Here is a 19,559-nt window from a genome sequence, read left to right as displayed (position 1 = left end):
GGTGGCCCGCGAGCCGCAGTTTGCCAACCACTGGCCTAGAATATTCTGCCTCCATATATTCATGGGCTCCCTGACTCCCTTTCTTCACTGCTCAAATGTAACCTCATCCCAGAGCCCGGCACCAACCATCTGTATTAAACAGAGCAAACACACACCTACATGTACACATTCACACACTCACTCTTATCCACATCACTCACGCATGCACTTGCACACACATGCACGCTTGTTCACACTTGTGCACACACATACACACACCCCAGCAGTCTCTATCCCCCTTACCCTGTTCATCTTTCCATTGCACCAACTCCTGATACTGTAGTTGCCTGTGTTGTCATTGTCTTGCTGACTGTCCCACGATGGCAGCTCCAGGGGCAGGTTTTCTGTCTGTCTCAGCCACGGCCGCATCCCTGGCTCAAGAATGGCCCCTGCACACAGTAGGCACTCGCTGACCATGGAGAGAATGAGTGGACGAGTAAACAATAGTGGGCTTTGCTTCGAGGAGGCTGTGCCCGCTCCAGGGCTCTGGCCACCGGCTGACCCGGCCCCTCCCCCGCAGTCAGCCTTTGAGTCGGAGGTGTCTGAGATCAGCATCAGCCAGGGCGAGATTAACTTGGCCCTCAGGAACCTGCGGGCCTGGATGAAGGATGAGACCGTGCCCAAGAACCTGGTGAGCGGGCCTGGGGTGGGGCAGGCACGGGTGGGGGGGTTTCCGGGTGGGGGGCTTCTCCTGGGGCAGCCCCTGGGGAGGGGAGGGTGGTCCTGAGGGGCTGGAGTCTCAGGCCTTCACCCCTCACCGCCACGCTGGCCCCGGCACAGGCCACCCAGCTGGACTCCGCCTTCATCCGGAAGGAGCCCTTCGGCCTGGTGCTCATCATCGCCCCCTGGAACTACCCCCTGAACCTGACCCTGGTGCCCCTGGTGGGCGCCCTCGCAGCAGGTGAGAGCCCAGCCTCCACCTTCCACCCGGCCCCTCCCTCGTGGCCTCCTGGGGCCCACAGAGCTAGGGAGGAGCGGTGGCACCAGGTGGCTAAGGAAGTCTGGCTGGCATGAGGCTCACCATCCCCAGGCTGCCGGGCCTTGTGTCTGCCATGTCACCTCTCTGAGCCAGATTCTTCACCTGAAGGTAGAGTGAGGCCAACACCTGTCCTGCAGGTGTGAGGAGTGAATGGAGACCTGGCATGGCTCCCCCTCGCCCACCTCTGGCCCTGCCCTGTCCTGCCCCGCAGGGAACTGCGTGGTTCTGAAGCCCTCGGAGTTCAGCAAAAACACCGAGAGGGTCCTGGTCGAGGTGCTGCCCCGATATCTGGACCGGGTGAGCAGAGCAGGCGGGCCCCATTGGCTGGGCAGGACCCAGTTCCAACCTCACTCCTGCCTCCTGTGGGTCGAGTGCCCATGGCCAAGTCACCACCCCTCTCAGCCCGAGTTTCCCTCCTAGTGACAGAGAGGGGTGGCAACCACGGCGGTGCTCTGAGTAGCCTATCTCCTGGGGGTCCCTACACCCCCAACCGTGGCCTCAGCCTTCCCACCAGCCCTGCCAGGCCCCTCTCCCCACCTCACCTCACCCCCATGAAGCTCACCTAGCCTTGGCAGTCCTGGTCAGGTCAGGCCCGGAGGGAGCAGTCCCGGGCTGGGTCCCAGGGGGAGCCTTCTGCCTGTCCCTCTTGCAGAGCTGCTTTGCCGTGGTGCTGGGCGGGCCCGAGGAGACAGGGCAGCTGCTGGAGCACAAGTTCGACTACATCTTCTTCACGGGTGAGGAGCCTGCTGCAGGTGGCTGGGGCAGGATGGAGGGTGGGGGCCTGCACCTAGCCCCACCTTGAGGGGTCTTGCCCCCAACCCTGAGAGAGGCCACAAGTACCAAGCCAGATGGACAGCCAGAACTCAGAGGGTCAAGTGCCCAGCGGTGCCCGTGGCCTGCAGGACAAGCTTGCTCCTCTCTCCTGGAGGAGGCTGGGAGCAGCCCTGGACCTGGGGACCCTCAGGAGGACTGGGACCCCTCCCCTGGGCACAGACCTCTAGATTCGGTGCCCAGCCTGGATCACCCACTGGCCAGGATTGGACTATGGAAGCAGAGGGACCAGGGTCCTCAGATGTCCCTGCCGATTTTGGGGGGTGGGAGGAACAGAAAGAGGCAGCCGGAAGGGTGCCAACCCAACCTCCACCATCATGGCACACAGCTCGATGGGCTTCGGGCGTTGGCCGCCAGGACGGAGGGTACAGAGGCAGGCAGACCCGAGGCTGGCTCCAGGCCAGGTCCCCAGGGCAGCCGGCACAGAGGCTTACAGACCAGCCAAGCCCACTCTGCCAGGCCTTTGTGTTCCTACGTGTAGACTGGAACCATCCCCAAGTCACCGGCTTGTCTAGAGGACACACGCACCCCAAGGGCACGGGTGGGGAGGCCTTAGTGGAATTCAACAAGGGGAGGTTGTGGGGTCAGGAGTCCTCAGAGACAAGGAGATGTTTGCAAAGACAGAGGAGCTGAGGGAGAAGCCTGCGGAGGGAGCAGGAGCCAAGAGCAGAGCAGGGGCTGAGTTTTGGGCAGTGGGGCCAGGGCCAACCCCACAGAAAGGCAGCGGGGGCCCTGGGCCAGGTGTGGGTGGGAGAGGCCCAAGGCTGGGGTGTGCGTCAGGTCAGGGGAGGCTGAGAGGAGGAGGACACTGTGAGACCCGGGAGATCACCCCAGAGGAGAGGTCGGGACAAGCCAGGAGTGGAGGGAGGAGTGGGTGCTGAAGGCGGCAAGGCTGCCAGGTCAACTCAGAGAGACCCAAATGTCCGCAGCTGTAGCTGGGCTCCGGCCTCGGCCGATAGGAGTCACCAAGGGTTGAGGGGTGTTTTATTTTGTTTTAAATATATTTTCATTGATTTCAGAGAGGAAGGGAGAGGGAGAAAGAGATGGAAACATCAATGATGAGAATCATTGATCGGCTGCCTCCTGCACACCCCCTACTGGGGATTAAGCCCACAAGAGCAACCCGGGCATGTGTCCCTGACTGGAATTGAACCCAGGACCCTTCAGTCTGCAGGCCGACACTCTATCCACCGAGCCAAACCAGCTAAGGCGGGTTGAGGGTTCTAGAGGAGCATGGAGAAGTGGTGAGGAGTGCAAGGCAGTGTGTGAAAGAGACACCTGCAGGGGGATCAGGAATCAGAAGCGGGGAGGGGAGGAGGGGGGAGGTGGCATGCAGAAGGTCCTGCTTGTGCAGTGAATGGCAAGGGAAGGCCAAATGAGGCCTGGCAGCCCCCGGACTCAACCCCCTGTCCAGGGAGACAGGGCAGGAAGTGAACCCCCCTTGAGGGATCCCAGTCCCCAAACCGAGGCCATCCCACCGGGTCCAGGTGAATGAAGGTCACTCGGGGTTTTTTTCACACACAGGGAGCCCTCGAGTGGGCAAGATTGTCATGGCCGCAGCCGCCAAGCACCTGACGCCCGTCACGCTGGAGCTGGGGGGCAAGAACCCCTGCTACGTGGACGACAACTGCGACGCCCAGACCGTGGCCAACCGAGTGGCCTTGTTTCGCTACTTCAATGCTGGCCAGACCTGCGTGGCCCCCGACTACGTCCTGTGCAGCCCCGAAATGCAGGAGCGGCTGGTGCCCGCCCTGCAGAGCGCCATCACCCGCTTCTATGGCGAGGACCCCAGGGCCTCCCCAGACCTGGGCCGCATCATCAGTGAGAAGCATTTCCAGCGGCTCCGGGGCCTGCTGGGCTGTGGCCGCGTGGCCATCGGGGGCCAGAGTGAGGAGAGCGACCGCTACATCGGTGAGTCCCGCTCTCCCAGCCCCGGGACCCCGGCTAAGGCCCTCCCTCGCTGGAGGCCACAGCTGGGCCGAGTCTGGGCCCCGAGGTTCCCAGGGCCACACTGATGGAGCCCAGCCGGGTCCACGGCTCTGGTGCCACGATTCCCAGACACTAACGCCACAGGTCGCCATGGTCCGAGCCTGTGACCCCGTGACCCTGCTTCTCGGAGCTGGGCCCAGTGTCCAGGCTCCCGAACACGCAGATCCCCAGCTTCAGCCCCAGCACCTGCTGCTCAACAGCCGTGACCCCGGGTCCTGTGGGCCCTCGATTCCCGGCCTGTGCACCCGCTGGGCTGTCCTTACAAAGCAGCCCCGGCCTCTGGGCCCCCCGACTCGGTGACGCTGCTGCTCCCACCGGCTGGGACCTGGGACCTTGGGCTGAGATCTTCGGGCCCATCCTGCCCATCGTGACCGTGAGGAGCCTGGACGAGGCCATCGACTTCATCAACCGCCGGGAGAAGCCCCTGGCCCTGTACACCTTCTCCAACAGCAGCCAGGTGGGCCCGGGCAGGGCTAGACAGGTGGGCCCGGTGCCAGCAGCGGACCAAGGAACCCGGAGGGAGGCCGGAGTTCTGGCCCCTCTGGCACTCACAGGAGTTCCTGGTTGGAGGCAATCTTGGTTCTGTCTCTGCCTTTTCCCTCGGGAGCAGCCACAGCCCTCCCCTGCTTCTAGGCCACGCTCTCCAGCGTCTGGGGCCCCCCTCGGTCAGCCCTGCCTCCATCTCGGCCTGGTGGCTGGTGTCCCTTCTCAGTGCCCAGCTCATGGAAGGCGCACACATGGGCAGGAGTGGGGAGGGTGAAGGACCAGAACACATAGGCCAAGAATGGGCCCTGGTCCCCGCTCCTGGCCCCTCACCTCTCACCACAGCTTTGCTCAAGCCCCTGGGGCCGCCCCAGCGCCTCAAGGGTAGCACCCCCAGTTCAGAGCACACTTCCCTCCTCAACCAGCTCTCATGAGACCCCTTGCAGACTCGACAATGCTTTTTAAAATAAGCTCTTTATTTTGGAATAACTAGATTTACAGAAAAGTCACAAGGATGGCCCAGGGACCATGTACCACACGCCCAATTCCCCGGTGAAGGGCCCGGATATTGGTCAAAACTACGGGGCGGACATTGCGCATCACAGTTAACTCGACTCCACACTTGATTCAGATTCGCCAGTTTTTCTTTCTGCCTCAGGATCCAAGCCGGTCTCGGCGTGTGTAGCTGTCCAGGCTCCTCTGGCCTGGAGACCCGCCCATCCTGTTTTTCTCCACCTCCTTCCTTTCCGGGTCTACAAGGGGCCTCCGGCTCACCTCCTAATTTATCCACCAGCCCTAGTCAGCGGCTCCTCCAGGAGCCCTGGTTTATCAGGATTATGTTCACATAAGAAAGAGCCATACGGGGTTTTGGGAATGGGGGTCACCTGGCAAGAGGCTTTCAAGCTTCTGACTCCCCAGGCCTGGTCCCAGGATGCAGGGGCCCTTAAGACACTCGACTCCCCCAGATGACTTACTCTTACTCCTCTCGAAGCACTGACGTCCCCCCGCTCCACCCTCTGGTCTCAACTGACCTCTGAGCCCACTGATGGGGGGTCCACTCTGCCCACCACTGACGAGCCTGACCCAGCGTCACTTGAGGGTCACACACTGGAACGGAATATAATGACAATTAGGGACTATTAACCTGTTCCCTCTTATTCTTCAAATAAGCCTACAAAGTGAAGAGGAAAGGGCTTCCTAAAGTCAAGCAAAGGCCAAGTTCATGTTTCTAAAATACCAATCTGGTCACGTGACTGTGTCTGACCTCCCTGTGCCGCACATCACAGCGTCCCCAACCCCCGCTTCCCTGTCCCTCAGCCTCCCCCCCTTGCCCCGCACGCCTGTGGGGGGACCTTTCTCCTCTTTCTCGTCTCTGCCTGAATGACTTCTGCCCCGCCTTGAGACACCGAAAGGCACATCACATCCCTCTCCTGGGGCACCTCCCTGACTACCTGGCACCTCCCTGAACTCTGCATGTCCCCAGGCAAACGCTGGGTTCCCACCTCCCCCTGGGGCCTGAGCGTGTCCCCAGCACCCTTCACACCAGAGCAGATGCTCGGAAACATGCCCTGAGTTGGGAGTGTGGTGGCAGGCTGCTGACCAATGCCCTCCACTGGTCCCACCACCACCGTCGGCTCACGTGGTGGCCTCAGGCCCTTCCTGGGGCCCTAAGGGGCTGGACAGAGACCCTGGGACGGGGGTAGGGGCGCGGCAGGCTGGCCTCCTGCTGCCCAGCCACTCCGCCTTACTGCTGCTTGTTTCCAGGTGGTCAAGCAGGTGCTGGCCCGGACCAGCAGCGGGGGCTTCTGTGGGAACGATGGCTTCATGCACCTGATCCTCGCCAGCCTGCCTTTTGGAGGAGTGGGTAGGTGCTGGCAGTGCCCTGCATTCTTCCCTCACTGGACTGATGGCACCAGAACCTTCCAGACCTGCCTCTGCATCGACATGTGTGTGGGGGTCTGTCTGGGAGTGAATCTGATCCTACCACTTACTCCCAGTGAAAACCTCCCACAGCTCCCAGGCCCCTCAGGATCAAGCCAGGCCCCTGCTGGCCACTGAGGTCCTGCCCCCGCCTCCTCTCCGGCTCCCCTGCCTGCTGCCCTGGCCACACTGGGCTCTGCCAGGTCCTAACATGCCATAGGTCAAACACCCAGTCTCTTATGATGAGCCAGCCCACTTTACAGATGGGGAGACCAAGGCTTGCGGGGGGGGGGGAGCCCACCCAGGTCGCATTGCGTGATTGGCAGAGCCCACACCTGTCTTATGTCGCTTCAGCTGGCCACTGAGGGCCTGACTGCCGTGTTCTGTGCCCCTGTGCAGGGGCCAGCGGCATGGGCAGCTACCACGGCAAGTTCTCCTTCGACACCTTCTCCCACCACCGCGCCTGCCTGCTGCGCAGCCCTGGGATGGAGAAGATTTACTCCATCCGCTACCCACCCTACTCGTCACGCAACCTGAGGATGATGCTGGTGGCCATGGAGGCCCGGAGCTGCAGCTGCACCCTGCTCTGAGCCCACCGCGGGCACCGGGGTTCCAAGTCCCTCCTGGCAATGCCCGGGTCCTCCTGTCACTGTGGGTGGAGATGTGGCCTCGGGTCCAGGGCACAAGGATGAAAAGACCTGCCAGGGCCCCAGCCCAGCCCAGGGCCCTCAGCCTCCTCCTCAGCTGCCCCCAAACTAGGATGGCCACCTGCGTCCAGGAGAGGGCAGACATGGGCACCTGTGAGCCACACCCTTCCCGTGGAGGGTGCAGCAGGAGGGAAGGCGACATCTGGTCCAGGCCCCATCGGGGACCTGTTGCGACCCGGACGTCCCTGTCCCGAGTGGATCCCTTCCCCCCCCCCCCCCCCTGTACAGTGGAGAGGACTAATGATCAGCATCTCAGATGCTGCGAGATTACATCTGGGAGCTTAATAAACACGAGCTGCTGACCCCGAGCTCCAGACCTCCTGTCTCCTGGTGGACGTGGGGTGCAGCCGCCTCCCTCTTCGCTCCCCATCTCTCCCTCCAGCTCAGGCTCTCGGAACTCTGAACACACTCCTGTCCCCCCAGTGGCCTGCCCGGGGCACCTTACCATGTCCCACCCCGGGCTCATCCTACTCCCTGTCCTGCTCATCCTTCTGGGCCCGGAGGCCATGGAATGGTCCCCCACACACTCGGCCACAAAGCCCAACTCCCCCAGCCTCCGGCTCGGCACCCCCTTTCATCTCCCGAGCCCCACCTCTCGGCGAGCCCCGAGGATTCTGTGACACCACACAGCTTCCCGGACCCACACATTAACCACTGCGCTCAGGACCGCCCCTAACCCAGCCTCCCCGCCGGGCCCCGCGGCTCCCCAGCTCACCCACAGCTCTTCCCAGAGCGCCTGGAGCCCACCAGCCCGCGGCCTGAACCCCGCAAACCTGGCTGGAAGCTCCGCCATGGCCCCGGGCCCGCACCCGTGGCCTGTCCGGTCCTTTCGGGAGGACACACGCCGGGATGCTCTCTGCCCCCGGTGGCCGGCTCAGCTCCCACCCGCATTCAGCTACAACAGCGTCTCCTCCAAAGCCCCCCCAACCCCCTGCCCCCCGCTCCCAGACACAGGAGGCCTCAGGGCCGCCTCCGCGTCCGCAGCCTCCGGTGTCGCCTGCCACAACCGTCCCCGAAGGAAACGCAGGTTTGGTGGCTGGGGAGGGCGGGCTCCCGAGTCATTAGACGACTCGGTTCAGGGAGCCGCACTTCGCAGGTCTAGGGCGTGGGCAAACTTAGCAAGCCCGTGCCTCAGCCCCCATTGGTAAAGCGATCATAACCGTCCCAGGGCTTTGTAAGAAGTAACGCCGCCTGGGTGAAGTCCCGCACGGAACCACCGCCACCAGCGATCCTCACCACCTTCATCACACATCCCGCCGCGGAGGCCGGCCCCGAGCCGCTCCCTAAACCACGCCCCGGATGTCCCGCCCCCAGCGTCTCGGAGTCCTCGCTTATTGGCCTCTTCGATACAACATGGCGGCGCTCAACGTAACTTCAAGCGCCTGCTCCTCGATAGCCAATCAGAGGAAAGATATTTCTGCATCCCGCCTCCTTCGGTTGCGCCACTGGCCAATCAGACCACAGCATGGATAGTCGGCGCGGAGACGGTGAAACCAGCCGGTCCAATGGCAGCATCCAGAAGGTAGGCTCCGCCTCTCGGCGAGCAGGCCTCTCGGTAGGGGAAGGAGTGGCAGCGCTTCAAGGTGGGTGTCTGGGGCTCCGCTGTTAAGGCCGGGCTTGGGCAGCGCGACGTTGGCAGCGAGTGTGGCGCCTCTGTTGGTCTTGCGGGCTCTGCCCCTGGGCCTCAGCTCGGCCCGCACAGACCCGCCGTCCCCGTGCCCTTGAGCGTGCGGGAGAGGGACCTGGAAGTTGGCATCCTCGGGGCGCATGCGCTGCTGGTGTCCTTGGGGTCAGAGGTCATAGGGAAGGTCGGAGGAGATGGTCGGGTGCCTTACCCTGAAGTCAGTGGTCAAAAAAAATGGACCGGTTGCAAGTCGCAGGTCGCGGGAGGGGCAGGCTTGATCTCCCGCTAAGTACCCTGCTCTGGGCTAGACCCTTGGCTTGTAGGAACTCCCTCCGTTCTTACGACCTCCCCCCCTACCACCATTTCTCATATGAGGAAACGGGCCTGCTGACCCCACCTGCCCAGGGTCACTTGACCGTCTGAGACAGTTCCAGAAGGGCCTTGGCGCTGGGGAAGGAATTCCATCTTGAGGGTGCGGTGACCTCGCCGTCCGGCTGGTGGCCGCTGGCCGTGTTTGCGTCTGCGTTGGGAGGATGAGCAGGAGGGAGAGTTGGGAGGTAGAAGCAGGAGCACTGGTGCGGGAGGGAGGAGAGATGGATTTTAAGGTTTCTTAGGTGAGAAGATAGAACTTGAGCTCTGTCTCACGCTGAGCTGTTGTGTTGGGCTGAGAGGTGCTCTCCCCAGGGACAGGAAGGCCACCTGTGCCTCTGACAGGAGTGGGTTCAGTAGGAGACAAGATGACACCGAGGCTCTGAGGTCAAGGGTAGGTCTCCTGCAGAGCCTGAGTTCCTGGAGGGCCAGGTCTGGGACCCACCACACCTCCCTCCCTTTCCGCACCCACAGATGCACTGCCTGACGACGCCCTTGGTGTTTCGGGCCCTGGCCCAGGCTGTTCGTGCAGGTAGGACCAGGTGAGCCTTTCCCGGGTGCGGGGAGCCCAGCGTCCTGGCCTGAGGTCGCAGCCGCACAGCAAAGCCCCTTTTCTTGCAGGGCCTCCCAGTGCCCGGAGCCTCCACAGCAGCGCAGTGGCTGCCACCTACAGTGAGTCCCACGGGCCTTCCTGACCATGGTCCTGCCAGGCAGGGGAGGAGACCTGGTTTGCAGCGTCTCCCCCTCTCCCAGCCTCCGCTTCCACTCTGTAAAATGAGGAGGATCAAGATGGTGTATACCCATGGGAACGGTCTCGTTGCAGGGGGTGGGGGCCTTCCCTCAGCTGCCGGGTGATCTCAGAGCTCCCCGGTGGAGGGCTGGGTGCCTGTGTCTCTTCATCGGGACCCCAACACCTGAGCCCCTCCCCATAGCCCTCACTCCTGGGCTCAGATGGCCACACAGGCACAGGCCAGAGGCCCGGTTTGGGAAGGTTTGGTGAATGAACAAGGGCCTGGAGCTGCTGTACCTGCCAGAGGGGTGGGGCCTCATCTCCCTGAGCTGCATTCGTGGCGGGGGCGGTGAGGCTGTGAGAACCACTGCCACAGGCCTTCCTGCCGGTTTCCCCTGCAGAGTACGTGAACTTGCGAGAGCCCTCGATGGACATGAAGTCAGTGACTGACAGGGCAGCTCAAACCCTTCTGTGGACTGAACTCGTCCGAGGTGGGCCCTTGGGGGAGGGCCAGACGGGCTAGAGGGGGACCCAGTGGTCAGGGACGAGGGCCTCACCTACCGTGCCCATGCTGCCCACAGGACTGGGCATGACCCTGAGCTACCTTTTCCGGGAGCCAGCCACCATCAACTACCCCTTTGAGAAGGGCCCGCTGAGCCCACGCTTCCGTGGGGAGCATGCGCTGCGCCGTTACCCGTCCGGGGAGGAGCGCTGCATCGCCTGCAAGCTGTGCGAGGCTGTCTGCCCGGCCCAGGTGAGCCCCGGACCTCACTGACAGCCACCTGGCCCCTGTCTGGGGAGAGGGAGGTCGAAGCCTGTTGCTGAGAGGGAAGCTGAGAACTCTGGCCGCTGCCGGGAAACTCCCTGTCCCTCTCTGAGCCACTTCCCACTGTGAGTGGGAACCAGGAGGCCTTGTCGCTGGGGCCAGCTCAGAGCCGGTGAGGCACTGAGTCAGCGGGGTGAGCTGCCAGCCTGAGCAGACCACATGACACCAGGCGCCGCCCTGGGAGGTCCGGTCAGGGCTGTGACTCCCAGGCCTGTGAGCCACAGGGTGGCACCCGAGGGTCTCCATTCTCCCAGCACAGCAGCAGTGTCAGGAGCCCTGCTTCTGCCTGTCACAGGACCAGACCCAGGGACACACAAACCACAGTCGGGGTTGTCACTGTCCCTGGTCACTGCTCCCCTGAGCCCCAGTGTTCGGTTCAATTGGAGGGTCCCTTGTGGGCCGCCCGAAGTCAGGGCCTGGTAGTGTAGAAACAGACCAGTCGTGGCAGACAGACCATGGCATGCCCAGCAGGAGCCCCGGCAGGCACAGCGACCCCCTCTCAGGGGCTGCTCCAGGACCACGTGTCCACCCAGGACGGCTCCTTTCTGAGTCCGGGCATGTCTTCTGGGCTGTTCCCCGGCCCTCCGGGCCACAGGCTGTGGCCTGATGTCTCAGTCCAGCCACCAAAACGTGACAGTAATGCTCCCAGGGAGCGAGCCGCCCGCGAGCCAGGCCCTGTGCCAGGCTCTTGTCTTTATAGCAGCTCTGGGAAGTAGAGTTGTTATCCCCGTTTTTAAACGTGTTTTTATTGATTTTTAGAGAGAGGAAGAGAGAGAGAAACATCAACAGGCTGCCTCCTACCACCGCCTACTGAGGATTGAGCCTGTAACCCAGGCATGTGCCCTGACCAGGAATCAAACCAGTGACTTTTTGGTGCACGGATGACGCCCAACCGAGCCACACTGGCCGGAGCTATCCCCATTTTTATAGACGAGGAAACTAAGGCACAGAGAGATGAGGCTACCAGCACAGGTCCCACTGTGCGTGGCGGGCATGTGAGGGCTTTTGCCACAACGCTTTGAAGAGTCTCCTGGCTGTGGGGGCCTCAGCCCACCCACTTCCCCAGCTGGCACAGGCTGTGCCCAGGAGCTGAGAGTTACGGACTGGCCTTCGGGGCTGGGCTCTGCCCCTCACGTGCTGTGTGGCTCAGGGAAGAGCCTCTGTTCCCTGGTCCGTCATGGGGAAGCTGGATGGAAGTGGAGGGTTGTTCAGCGTACACCCCGGAGAACTGAGCAGCTCCGGGCTGCAGAAACAGCCAGTGACAGCCCTCCCCTCCTGGACTCGTGTCCTCAGGTTGACAAATAAACAAGGGAAGTGCCATCTGGGGAAACGCTAAGGAGAAGGTGATGTGACGGGCGGCCTGCGGGGGGAGGAGTCGGGTGGAATTGGGCTGAAAGTGGTGCTCTATGGGCCCCCAGGGGTGAGTGCCCAGAACCGGGCAGGCCTGTGCAGACTTGGGGTGGAAATGAGCAGCGAGGGGGGACCCTGTGCTCGGAGCTGGGGGAGACTGGCAGATGACAGCACCCTGAGCCACTCCCCAGGCCATCACCATCGAGGCTGAGCCGCGAGCCGATGGCAGCCGCCGGACCACTCGCTATGACATCGACATGACCAAGTGCATCTACTGCGGCTTCTGCCAGGAGGCCTGCCCTGTGGATGCCATCGTCGAGGTGAGTGGGCCCTGGGGTGGGGGAGGCTGGGGCGGAAGCTCCTTGGAGAGCCCTGACATGGCCGCCTGCACCCCCACCCGCAGGGCCCCAACTTTGAGTTCTCCACGGAGACGCACGAGGAGCTGCTGTACAACAAGGAGAAGCTGCTGAACAACGGGGACAAGTGGGAGGCCGAGATCGCCGCCAACATCCAGGCCGACTACCTCTACCGGTGACGCCGCCCAGCTGCCCCGGCCCCTGCTGCCAATAAAGAAGCTCTGACCCCCACCGCCTCTGTCATGTATCCGCTGTCCACGCCGGGATGGCCGCAGCCTGTGGACTCTCCCGGTCCCCCGGTGGGCCCCGCTGAGCCAGCCCAGCCTTCCCGGGGGACTCTGGGACCCATCAGGCCCTCCTTGGGGCTCCAGCCCACAGCAGCCCTGTTGGCCACACATCTTTTCAGGCACTTTCTCCAGGGCTCGGCAGGCCACAGTCAGCTCCAGTTCCATGATCCTGGGTGCCCACAGGCTAGGTCCTGAGCCTGCCCTCTCCTGAGGGCTCCCCACAACTAAGGCCCTGGCACGTAGAGCCTCCCAAGGTCTCAGGCAGAAGCACGTCAATGGCAGAAACTCAAATGCCAGGTCATTCTTTCTGGTCCGAGGGAAGCCTGCTCGGGGTGACGGTCACGGGATGGTGACACAGGCGCTGCTGACCTTGAGCCGGCCTTGCCTCACTCCAGCCACATCCCCTTTTCTTGCCAAGCTCCCCAGACCAGGCTGCTGGCGTGGCTTCTGCTCAGGACTTCCTGCTTTACAACCCAGCTGTGGTGTGGTTCCTCTGGGAAGCAGCCCAGTGCCAGCGGAAGAGTCAGAACGAGCTTCCTGGGAGTTGGTGCTGAGCACTGAGAGGATTTCTGTGTGTTCTCAGTGGGGAAGCTGGCGCAGAGAGACAGCGATTGCTCAGAATCACGGCCTGTATCCAATGAACAAACTCACTCGGTCTGACTCGGTCCCCCTTCGCCATCACTTCCAGGTTATAAACACTCACTTCCCAGGATGCTTCTTGGAGAGAAGTGGGAGGGGCTTCCATGGGTCACCAAGTCTCCCCTTCACTCGGACAAGCACTGCATGTTAACGCAGTCAAGGCTCTGAGAAGGCCTGCAGCAAAGAAACACAGCCTTTCCCCAGCTCACGCCCAGGGATGCCCTTTTCCCAGATCACTGCTGACCCCTGGGCCAAGCTGGACCCCAACACTGGCCAAGGCTTTTGGGCCCCCACAGCCCAAGGAACAGCACAGGAATGAAAAGTGTAGGCTCCAAAGGGAACCCAGAGCCCAGGACGTGCCTGGGAGTCCACCCCACTGGTCCTGGTGGCAAAGCGCTTGCAAAGGGGCCATCGCAAAAGGGGCTTAAAAGTCCCAAATCACTTTCCCCAGGCAACCAGCATTAGAGAATGGGCGTGGAGCCTGTGTGGGCACACAGATAGATACTCTTAGTAACGGGTCACTGGTCTTTCCCTTAGTAACACGTTTTCCTGGGTCAGGACTGCAGCTCTGACGCCCTTTTGCACCTGGCAGGGTGGACCTGAGACCCCTCCCACACACACTGGGGCTGTTTGGCTGTGTTGAGGGTTCCCTCTGGGAACAACCCTATAATGCTCCAAACATCCCCCACTTTCCTTGGGCGCTGACCTTGGCTGTGACTCAGTTTCCAGCCCTGGTTCTGGGGTTCCATTTGCTCACTCCTACCCCACAGTGTGACTTTCAAGGATCACCATAGCTGAGGGGCCCTGGGCCCCAGTGGAAATGGTCCTGGTTTGTCCAAAGTGCAGGCAGCTGGGTAGCTGTGAGCCCCAGTTCAGTGCTGGGACACGATGAACCCCCTGGAGTTGAGTCAGCCAGGTCCCTGGGGCACCCCGGCGGCCCGTGGAGCACTGCCCAGCACATGCTGGGTGCGGGCCGAGTGGAATACAATCTTTCTGGCCCTCCGTGTCCTGCCGTCATGGAGGAAAGAGGCCCAGAGAGGGCAGCCATCCGCCCTGGGGCACAGAGCGCTTATCTGGGTGGTCACGGGCAGGAAGGTGTAAGGGCCAGGTGTAACTGAGGCCTCACTAAGAAGGCGGGGAGTGTGCTGGGCTTGGACCCCAGGCCTGAGGGTGTGGGGGTCCCACCAGCCATAGGCCCAGCGAGCCCTCTGGGTGGTGGGGAGCTCATTCTCTAGCCCCCAAGCTGGGCCTGGGCTCAGCACCTCCCCCAGTCGGGCCGCGTAGACAAGCCTGGTCGGCGGTGGTCAGTGTCTCCGCTCGGGTCTCAGGGCCTCCACGCCCCACCCCGACAATTGTTTTCCAGCCTCTGGCGAGAAACCGGAGCCGAGCGCGCCCCAGCCCGGGAGCCTGGGGTGGGGACTGGGGCGGGAATTAACTGGCCCCGCCCCTCTCGGTTCCGTCCCGCCCAGGAAAGTGAGTTGCGTTGGCGCCGAGGCGGGTATCGCAGAGCCGGGAACACAGAAGGAACGGAGCCCGAGCGGCGCTGGGGCGCCGAGCAGAGCCGGGGTGAGTGCCGGGGGTGCGTGCTCACGCCGGGTGAGGCCTTGCCGGGGGCCACAGGGGCGACTAGAAGGAGGAGGAGGAGGAAGAGGATGGGGTGTTAACAGCTCCTAAGGACTGAGCCCAGCTCTGCCAGGCCTGGTGGCACTCAGAGTTTTTCTCGGCTGCATCTTCCTCCGAGGGAGCGACCCATTTTACAGACGAGGAAACTGAGACCCTCCTGAGTAGGAAGAAACAAAGCTAGAGGCAAGTGGGGTCATTCTGACTCCAGAGCCCAGCGTTCTGGAATGGAGGAGGCGGCTGACCTTCTCCAGCCCAGCTCATCATCGTGTGCCAGGGCTCAGAGGGGAGATCTGGCCTCAGCCTCCGGCCTCCCGGGGGACCAGGAACAGAGGAGGGCAGAGTGAGGAGCGCCCTAGACTCTGAAGGTCACAGGACAGAGGCATCTTCCTTTGCTCCTTATACAGGACTGGGGTGGCCCCTGGCTCTGGCAGGGGCCAAGGAAGAGGGGTAGGTTGTGGGCCAGGGAAGGGTCTAGCTAGGTTTCTACGTACCCCTGCCCACCACAGCTGGTCCCACCCATGGAAATGCCCAGGCCTGAGGCCCCCGGGAGTCAGGGCCGCCAGGCTGTATTTGCCACAGCGGATGCTCAGGGCTGCCGCGTCCCATGGGTCCCCAGCCTGGCCTCCTACAGTGCCCTCTTCCTTCAAAAGTGCCGTTCCGTTTAAATGAGAGAGAATGGGTGAGGGCATTACCAGGTCCTGTCTCTGCTGGGGGTGGCCAAGTCCTATTTACCCAAAGAGGAAGTGGAGGCTCAGAGAGGATAAGAGACTCCCTCAAAGCCACACAGCCAATCACAGCTTGGGCAGGGCTCCTGACCCCCAGGGAGTGGAATCCAGCCCCTTCCACACACCCCTCCCTGTCCAGGTCCCAGAGCTTCTGCCGCCTTCGGCTGCCTCCAGGCAATCTCTCCTCTCCCCGGCTGGACGGGTTGCATTCCCTATTTAGACTTAAGTAAACCAGGCCCTGAGGGAGGAAGTGCCCAGAGGAGCAGGCGAGGCACTTTGGCACCAAACTTTCACCCGCAGCGGGGCCTTCACTGGCGGCGTTTGTCCCATCTCCCCCAGTTTGAGAGCTAAGCAAACTGAGTCCCCCAGGAGGGGAAGTGGCTGGTCCTGGGTCCCAGAGCCGTGCCATGGAGCCCTGGCTTGTGGGCGGGGGCATCCGCAGGCCCGTTGGAGGCCACCAGGGCCCTCCCCCTGCGGACGATTGAGCAAGGCCCCGCCAGACCTTCCGGCTCGTTTTAAAGTTCGCACAGTTTCACTTTCAAGGGTTTCAACACCTGGAAGGCTGCTCCCGCCCGGACCCACAATGGCTGCTGCCAGGCAGCCCAGGCCTCGGCAAGATCCCCCATTCATGAGTGTCCCCCTCTGCCCTCACTGAGCCCCTGGGAACCTAGTGGCGATGCCCATCCCTCAACACAGACGTCGCAGGGAGCGGGAGGCTCCAGCTGCCTGTGGAGACAGGCCCGAACTTCGCCGGCTGCCGGCTGTCTTAGATGCTCCCTGTCCCGGGGCAGAAAGACAAGGACTAGTGACCAGTGAGGTCTGTGGCCCTGGGTACCCAGAGCAGTGGCCATGGGACCCCAGGATGAGTAGGGTCCAGGGTGAGGGCAGGTCACAGACGAGGGACAGTGGGAGCAGAGGCCAGTGTCACCAGGAGCCATCAGGGGTGGAGGGAAGGGGTCTGGGATAAGGCAGAGCCAAGCTAGGAAAGGGCTTGAAGTTGGGCTGTGGGTCAGGATGCGGGGTCACTACATCTGGGCCAGGCTGCTTCCCATGTGACTGCAGCACCCCATCGAGCCTTCCTGGGCCTCCGTTTCCCCATCTGTCATGTGGGCGTGGTAACAGGACCTTCTAGGATGATGTGAGCTGAGGTATACAGAATGCCGACCTGTGGCCTGCCCCTGACGGAGCCCCCACCCCCTGCCCGTCCCACAGGACCATGGGCTCCATGTTCCGGAGTGAGGAGGTGTCGCTGGCCCAGCTCTTCCTGCCCACGGCTGCTGCCTACACCTGTGTGAGCCAGCTGGGTGAACTGGGCCTCGTGGAGTTCAGAGATGTGAGTGGGCTGGAGGGTGTGGGAAGGACCCAGCTGTTGGACCTCCTCCCCTCCGCATGGCACAGCCCTGCTGGCACCCCTCGGCCTCGGCCGTAGACACTCTGCTCCCAGCTGAGGCACCCTGGCCCGGCCCGAGTCCAGCCCGACCTGCTTGGCTCTCCCATGCCCTCCTTGGCATGTGGGGTCTGGCCTGCCTCCAGCTGGGCACCTGGAGGTTCACGGTGTGCATGGCACCTTCTGGGGGGAGGCAGCTACACCCTGAGGAGAGCCGGGCCTGGGGGTGGGGCCCTCCCGCTCCCCCCCCACCCCCCCGAAAAACTGACTCCACATCACAACCACAGCTTAACGCCTCAGTGAGTGCCTTCCAGAGACGCTTTGTGGTGGATGTTCGGCGCTGTGAGGAGCTGGAGAAGACCTTCAGTGAGTTGGCCCCAGGCCCACATCCCAGGCAGGCTTCCTGGAGGAGGAGCTTGGTATGAAAGGGAGAGTCGGGGTCACCCAGGTGAAAGACAGAGAAGAGGGAGGTCCAGGCTGGGCCCTGCAGAGCCAGGAGAGGGCAGCCGGCACTGTGGGAATGGTCCCCACAGATCTTGGGAGCGGACCCCCCATTCTTGGGAGCAGAGGGCGGAGGCCAGGGGAAACGTCCTTGAATTCTGTGTGAGAGCCCAGGAATTTGTCCTTTGGGGCCACCGTGGTTTCTAAGTGTGAGCAGAATTTTCTCTGCGGCAAATGGACTGGGGTGGGCAGAGGCCAGGATCTGGGCTCAGGTGCCCAGGAGCAGCTCCTTCTTTGTCCTGGGCAAGAGGGACCTCGGTGCTGGTGCCTCTCTGCCCCCTCCCCCCCCGGGGGAGCCTGTGGGGGGAGGCCGAGCACACTGTACTGGTGTGACAGCTTGGTGATAGCTTATAAGTACCCAGGCCGGTTCTGTGCGGCCTCCAGGCAAGCTCATGTCCCGGGTCCCGCAATGCCAGGGCCAGTCTTCCTAGAAGGCCACTGTGGGAGCCAGTCCCTGGCTGGGCATAGTCTCATGAGCTCAGGGGGAGCCTAGCAGACCTGTGGCAATGGAGGTGTGCCCTGGGGTTTTCCTGGGGGTCTCGGACTCAATGAATCAGTTTGAGGGTGGCCAGTGGAGTTTGGGGCTGCATGTGGGATCCCCTAGACCAGTGGTCCGCAAACTGCGGCTCGTGAGCCACATGTGGCTCTTTGACCCCTTGAGTGTGGCTCTTCCACAAAATACCACGTGTGGGCGCGCACGTACAGTGCGATTGAAACTTCGGACGTTTTTAGCAAAGGCCAGCTTACGAGTACCCTAATTAAGTTAATAACAATGTACCTACCTATATAGCTTAAGTTTAAAAAATTTGTCTCTCAAAAGAAATTTCTATCATTGTACTGTTGATATTTGGCTCTGTTGACTAATGAGTTTGCCGACCACTGGCCTAGACATTAACCAGCCCTTGGCTAATAGAGGCCATTAGCTGGGGGGGCTCCTCTGTGGCCGGTCTCTCCTGACGCCCATCCCTCTGCACCCAGCCTTCCTGCAGGAGGAGGTGCGGCGGGCTGGGCTGGCCCTGCCCCCACCAGAGGGCGGGCTGCCGGCGCCCCCACCCCGCGACCTGCTGCGTATCCAGGAGGAGTCGGATCGCCTGGCACAGGAGCTCCGGGACGTGCGGGGCAACGAGCAGGCCCTGCGGGCCCAGCTGCACAAGTTGCAGCTCCACGCGGCCGTGCTGGGCCAGGGCCAGGGCCCCGCGGTCAGTTCTAGCTCGGGCAGGTGCACGGGGAGGGGAGGGGTGCCAGGCCCCATTTGGACCCTGGCTCACTGTGCCTCTCCACTCCTAGTTGGCAGCCACCCACACGGATGGATCCTCGGAAAGGACCCCCCTGCTCCAGCCCCCCAAGGGGCCCCACCAGGACCTGAGGGTCAAGTAAGTGAGGGGCAGCTTCACGCTCTTTCCTGCCCCACGGAGGCCCTGAGAGATGGGGCTGGGCCAGGACTCCTGGTCCAGGTCTCTCCCTCACCCTCCTCCCTCAGGCCTGGGATTTTTCTTGCTCGGGGGATTTCTCCTGTTCTGCCCTTGCCTGATGGGGTCTTGCCTTCTCCCTGGAGGCAGGGCCAGTGTGCCTGGTTGGCCCCCACGGGCAGGGCCTGGCCTCAGGGTGGCCTAGCCAGGGCGATGCAGGGGGAGGTAGGAGCCGCTCCACTCAGCCCTGCCTGGCCGGCAGCTTTGTGGCAGGCGCCGTGGAACCCCACAAGGCCGCCGCCCTGGAGCGCCTGCTCTGGAGGGCCTGCCGTGGCTTCCTCATCGCCAGCTTCAGGGAGACAGAGCAGCAGCTGGAGGACCCGGTGACGGTGAGCGATGGGGGGACACAGGGCTGGGGTCAGGTGTTTGGCAGAGCCAGGACTTCAGGGTAAATTGGGCCCCTCTCCGGCAGGGCGAGCCAGCCACGTGGATGACCTTCCTCATCTCCTACTGGGGCGAGCAGATCGGGCAGAAGATCCGCAAGATCACTGACTGGTGAGCCCTCCGGGGGGCTGGCCACCCGATGCTCTTGTGCCATGGCCCTGCCTCCAGGGGTCACTGTAGAGTGAACACACCACAGGCTGCCGGTGCCTAGTCGGTGCTCACAGGGACAGACCCCTGCTGCCCCTGCACTGCCCTGTGAGCTCCCCCTGCCTCCAGCCCCTGCACAGCCTAGAATCATGTCACCTGTCCTCCCTGCCAGCTTCCACTGTCACGTCTTCCCG

At 62.6% G+C, this 19,559-nt stretch overlaps 3 protein-coding genes across 3 annotated transcripts in view; all 3 read left to right on the top strand.

Moving 5' to 3' along the window:
- Window positions 1–7,254, top strand: part of ALDH3B1 (aldehyde dehydrogenase 3 family member B1) — a 37,096-nt gene extending 29,842 nt beyond the window's left edge. Inside the window, exons 3-10 of the mRNA XM_015568954.1 lie at window positions 560–670; window positions 820–940; window positions 1,230–1,315; window positions 1,671–1,752; window positions 3,374–3,798; window positions 4,002–4,295; window positions 6,086–6,185; window positions 6,641–7,254. Of these exons, the coding sequence (XP_015424440.1) occupies window positions 560–670; window positions 820–940; window positions 1,230–1,315; window positions 1,671–1,752; window positions 3,374–3,798; window positions 4,002–4,295; window positions 6,086–6,185; window positions 6,641–6,831 (1,410 nt within the window). The 3' untranslated portion in view covers window positions 6,832–7,254. The remainder of the gene's footprint in view (window positions 1–559; window positions 671–819; window positions 941–1,229; window positions 1,316–1,670; window positions 1,753–3,373; window positions 3,799–4,001; window positions 4,296–6,085; window positions 6,186–6,640) is intronic.
- A 1,172-nt stretch (window positions 7,255–8,426) lies between these two features.
- Window positions 8,427–12,434, top strand: NDUFS8 (NADH:ubiquinone oxidoreductase core subunit S8). Its single transcript, XM_006771494.2, has 7 exons — window positions 8,427–8,531; window positions 9,416–9,473; window positions 9,563–9,613; window positions 10,073–10,162; window positions 10,253–10,425; window positions 12,039–12,167; window positions 12,251–12,434. Exons 2-7 carry the CDS (start codon window positions 9,416–9,418, stop codon window positions 12,380–12,382), a joined length of 633 nt encoding a protein of 210 aa, XP_006771557.1. The 5' UTR covers window positions 8,427–8,531; the 3' UTR covers window positions 12,383–12,434.
- Window positions 12,435–14,589: 2,155 nt separating this feature from the next.
- The window catches only part of TCIRG1 (T-cell, immune regulator 1, ATPase, H+ transporting, lysosomal V0 subunit A3), a 9,646-nt gene continuing 4,676 nt past the window's right edge, over window positions 14,590–19,559 (top strand). Inside the window, exons 1-8 of the mRNA XM_015568953.1 lie at window positions 14,590–14,695; window positions 16,690–16,810; window positions 17,152–17,230; window positions 18,344–18,564; window positions 18,653–18,738; window positions 19,037–19,163; window positions 19,247–19,329; window positions 19,538–19,559. Coding sequence (XP_015424439.1) covers window positions 16,694–16,810; window positions 17,152–17,230; window positions 18,344–18,564; window positions 18,653–18,738; window positions 19,037–19,163; window positions 19,247–19,329; window positions 19,538–19,559 — 735 coding nt within the window. The 5' untranslated portion in view covers window positions 14,590–14,695; window positions 16,690–16,693. The remainder of the gene's footprint in view (window positions 14,696–16,689; window positions 16,811–17,151; window positions 17,231–18,343; window positions 18,565–18,652; window positions 18,739–19,036; window positions 19,164–19,246; window positions 19,330–19,537) is intronic.

This window comes from Myotis davidii, unplaced genomic scaffold, assembly GCF_000327345.1.
Source record: "Myotis davidii unplaced genomic scaffold, ASM32734v1 scaffold425, whole genome shotgun sequence".
NCBI classification, from domain to species: domain Eukaryota; kingdom Metazoa; phylum Chordata; class Mammalia; order Chiroptera; family Vespertilionidae; genus Myotis; species Myotis davidii.
This window is presented reverse-complemented; position numbering and strand designations above follow the sequence as displayed.

What these genes read in the sequence shown, in the direction of transcription:
- NDUFS8 (XM_006771494.2), top strand. Translation starts at nt 9,416, where the DNA reads ATGCACTGCCTGACGACGCCCTTGGTGTTTCGGGCCCTGGCCCAGGCT. An exon ending in GTGGACTGAACTCGTCCGAG is followed by an intron (nt 10,163 to 10,252) that starts GTGGGCCCTTGG and finishes TGCTGCCCACAG; the next exon opens with GACTGGGCATGACCCTGAGC. An exon ending in CTGTGGATGCCATCGTCGAG is followed by an intron (nt 12,168 to 12,250) that starts GTGAGTGGGCCC and finishes CCCCACCCGCAG; the next exon opens with GGCCCCAACTTTGAGTTCTC.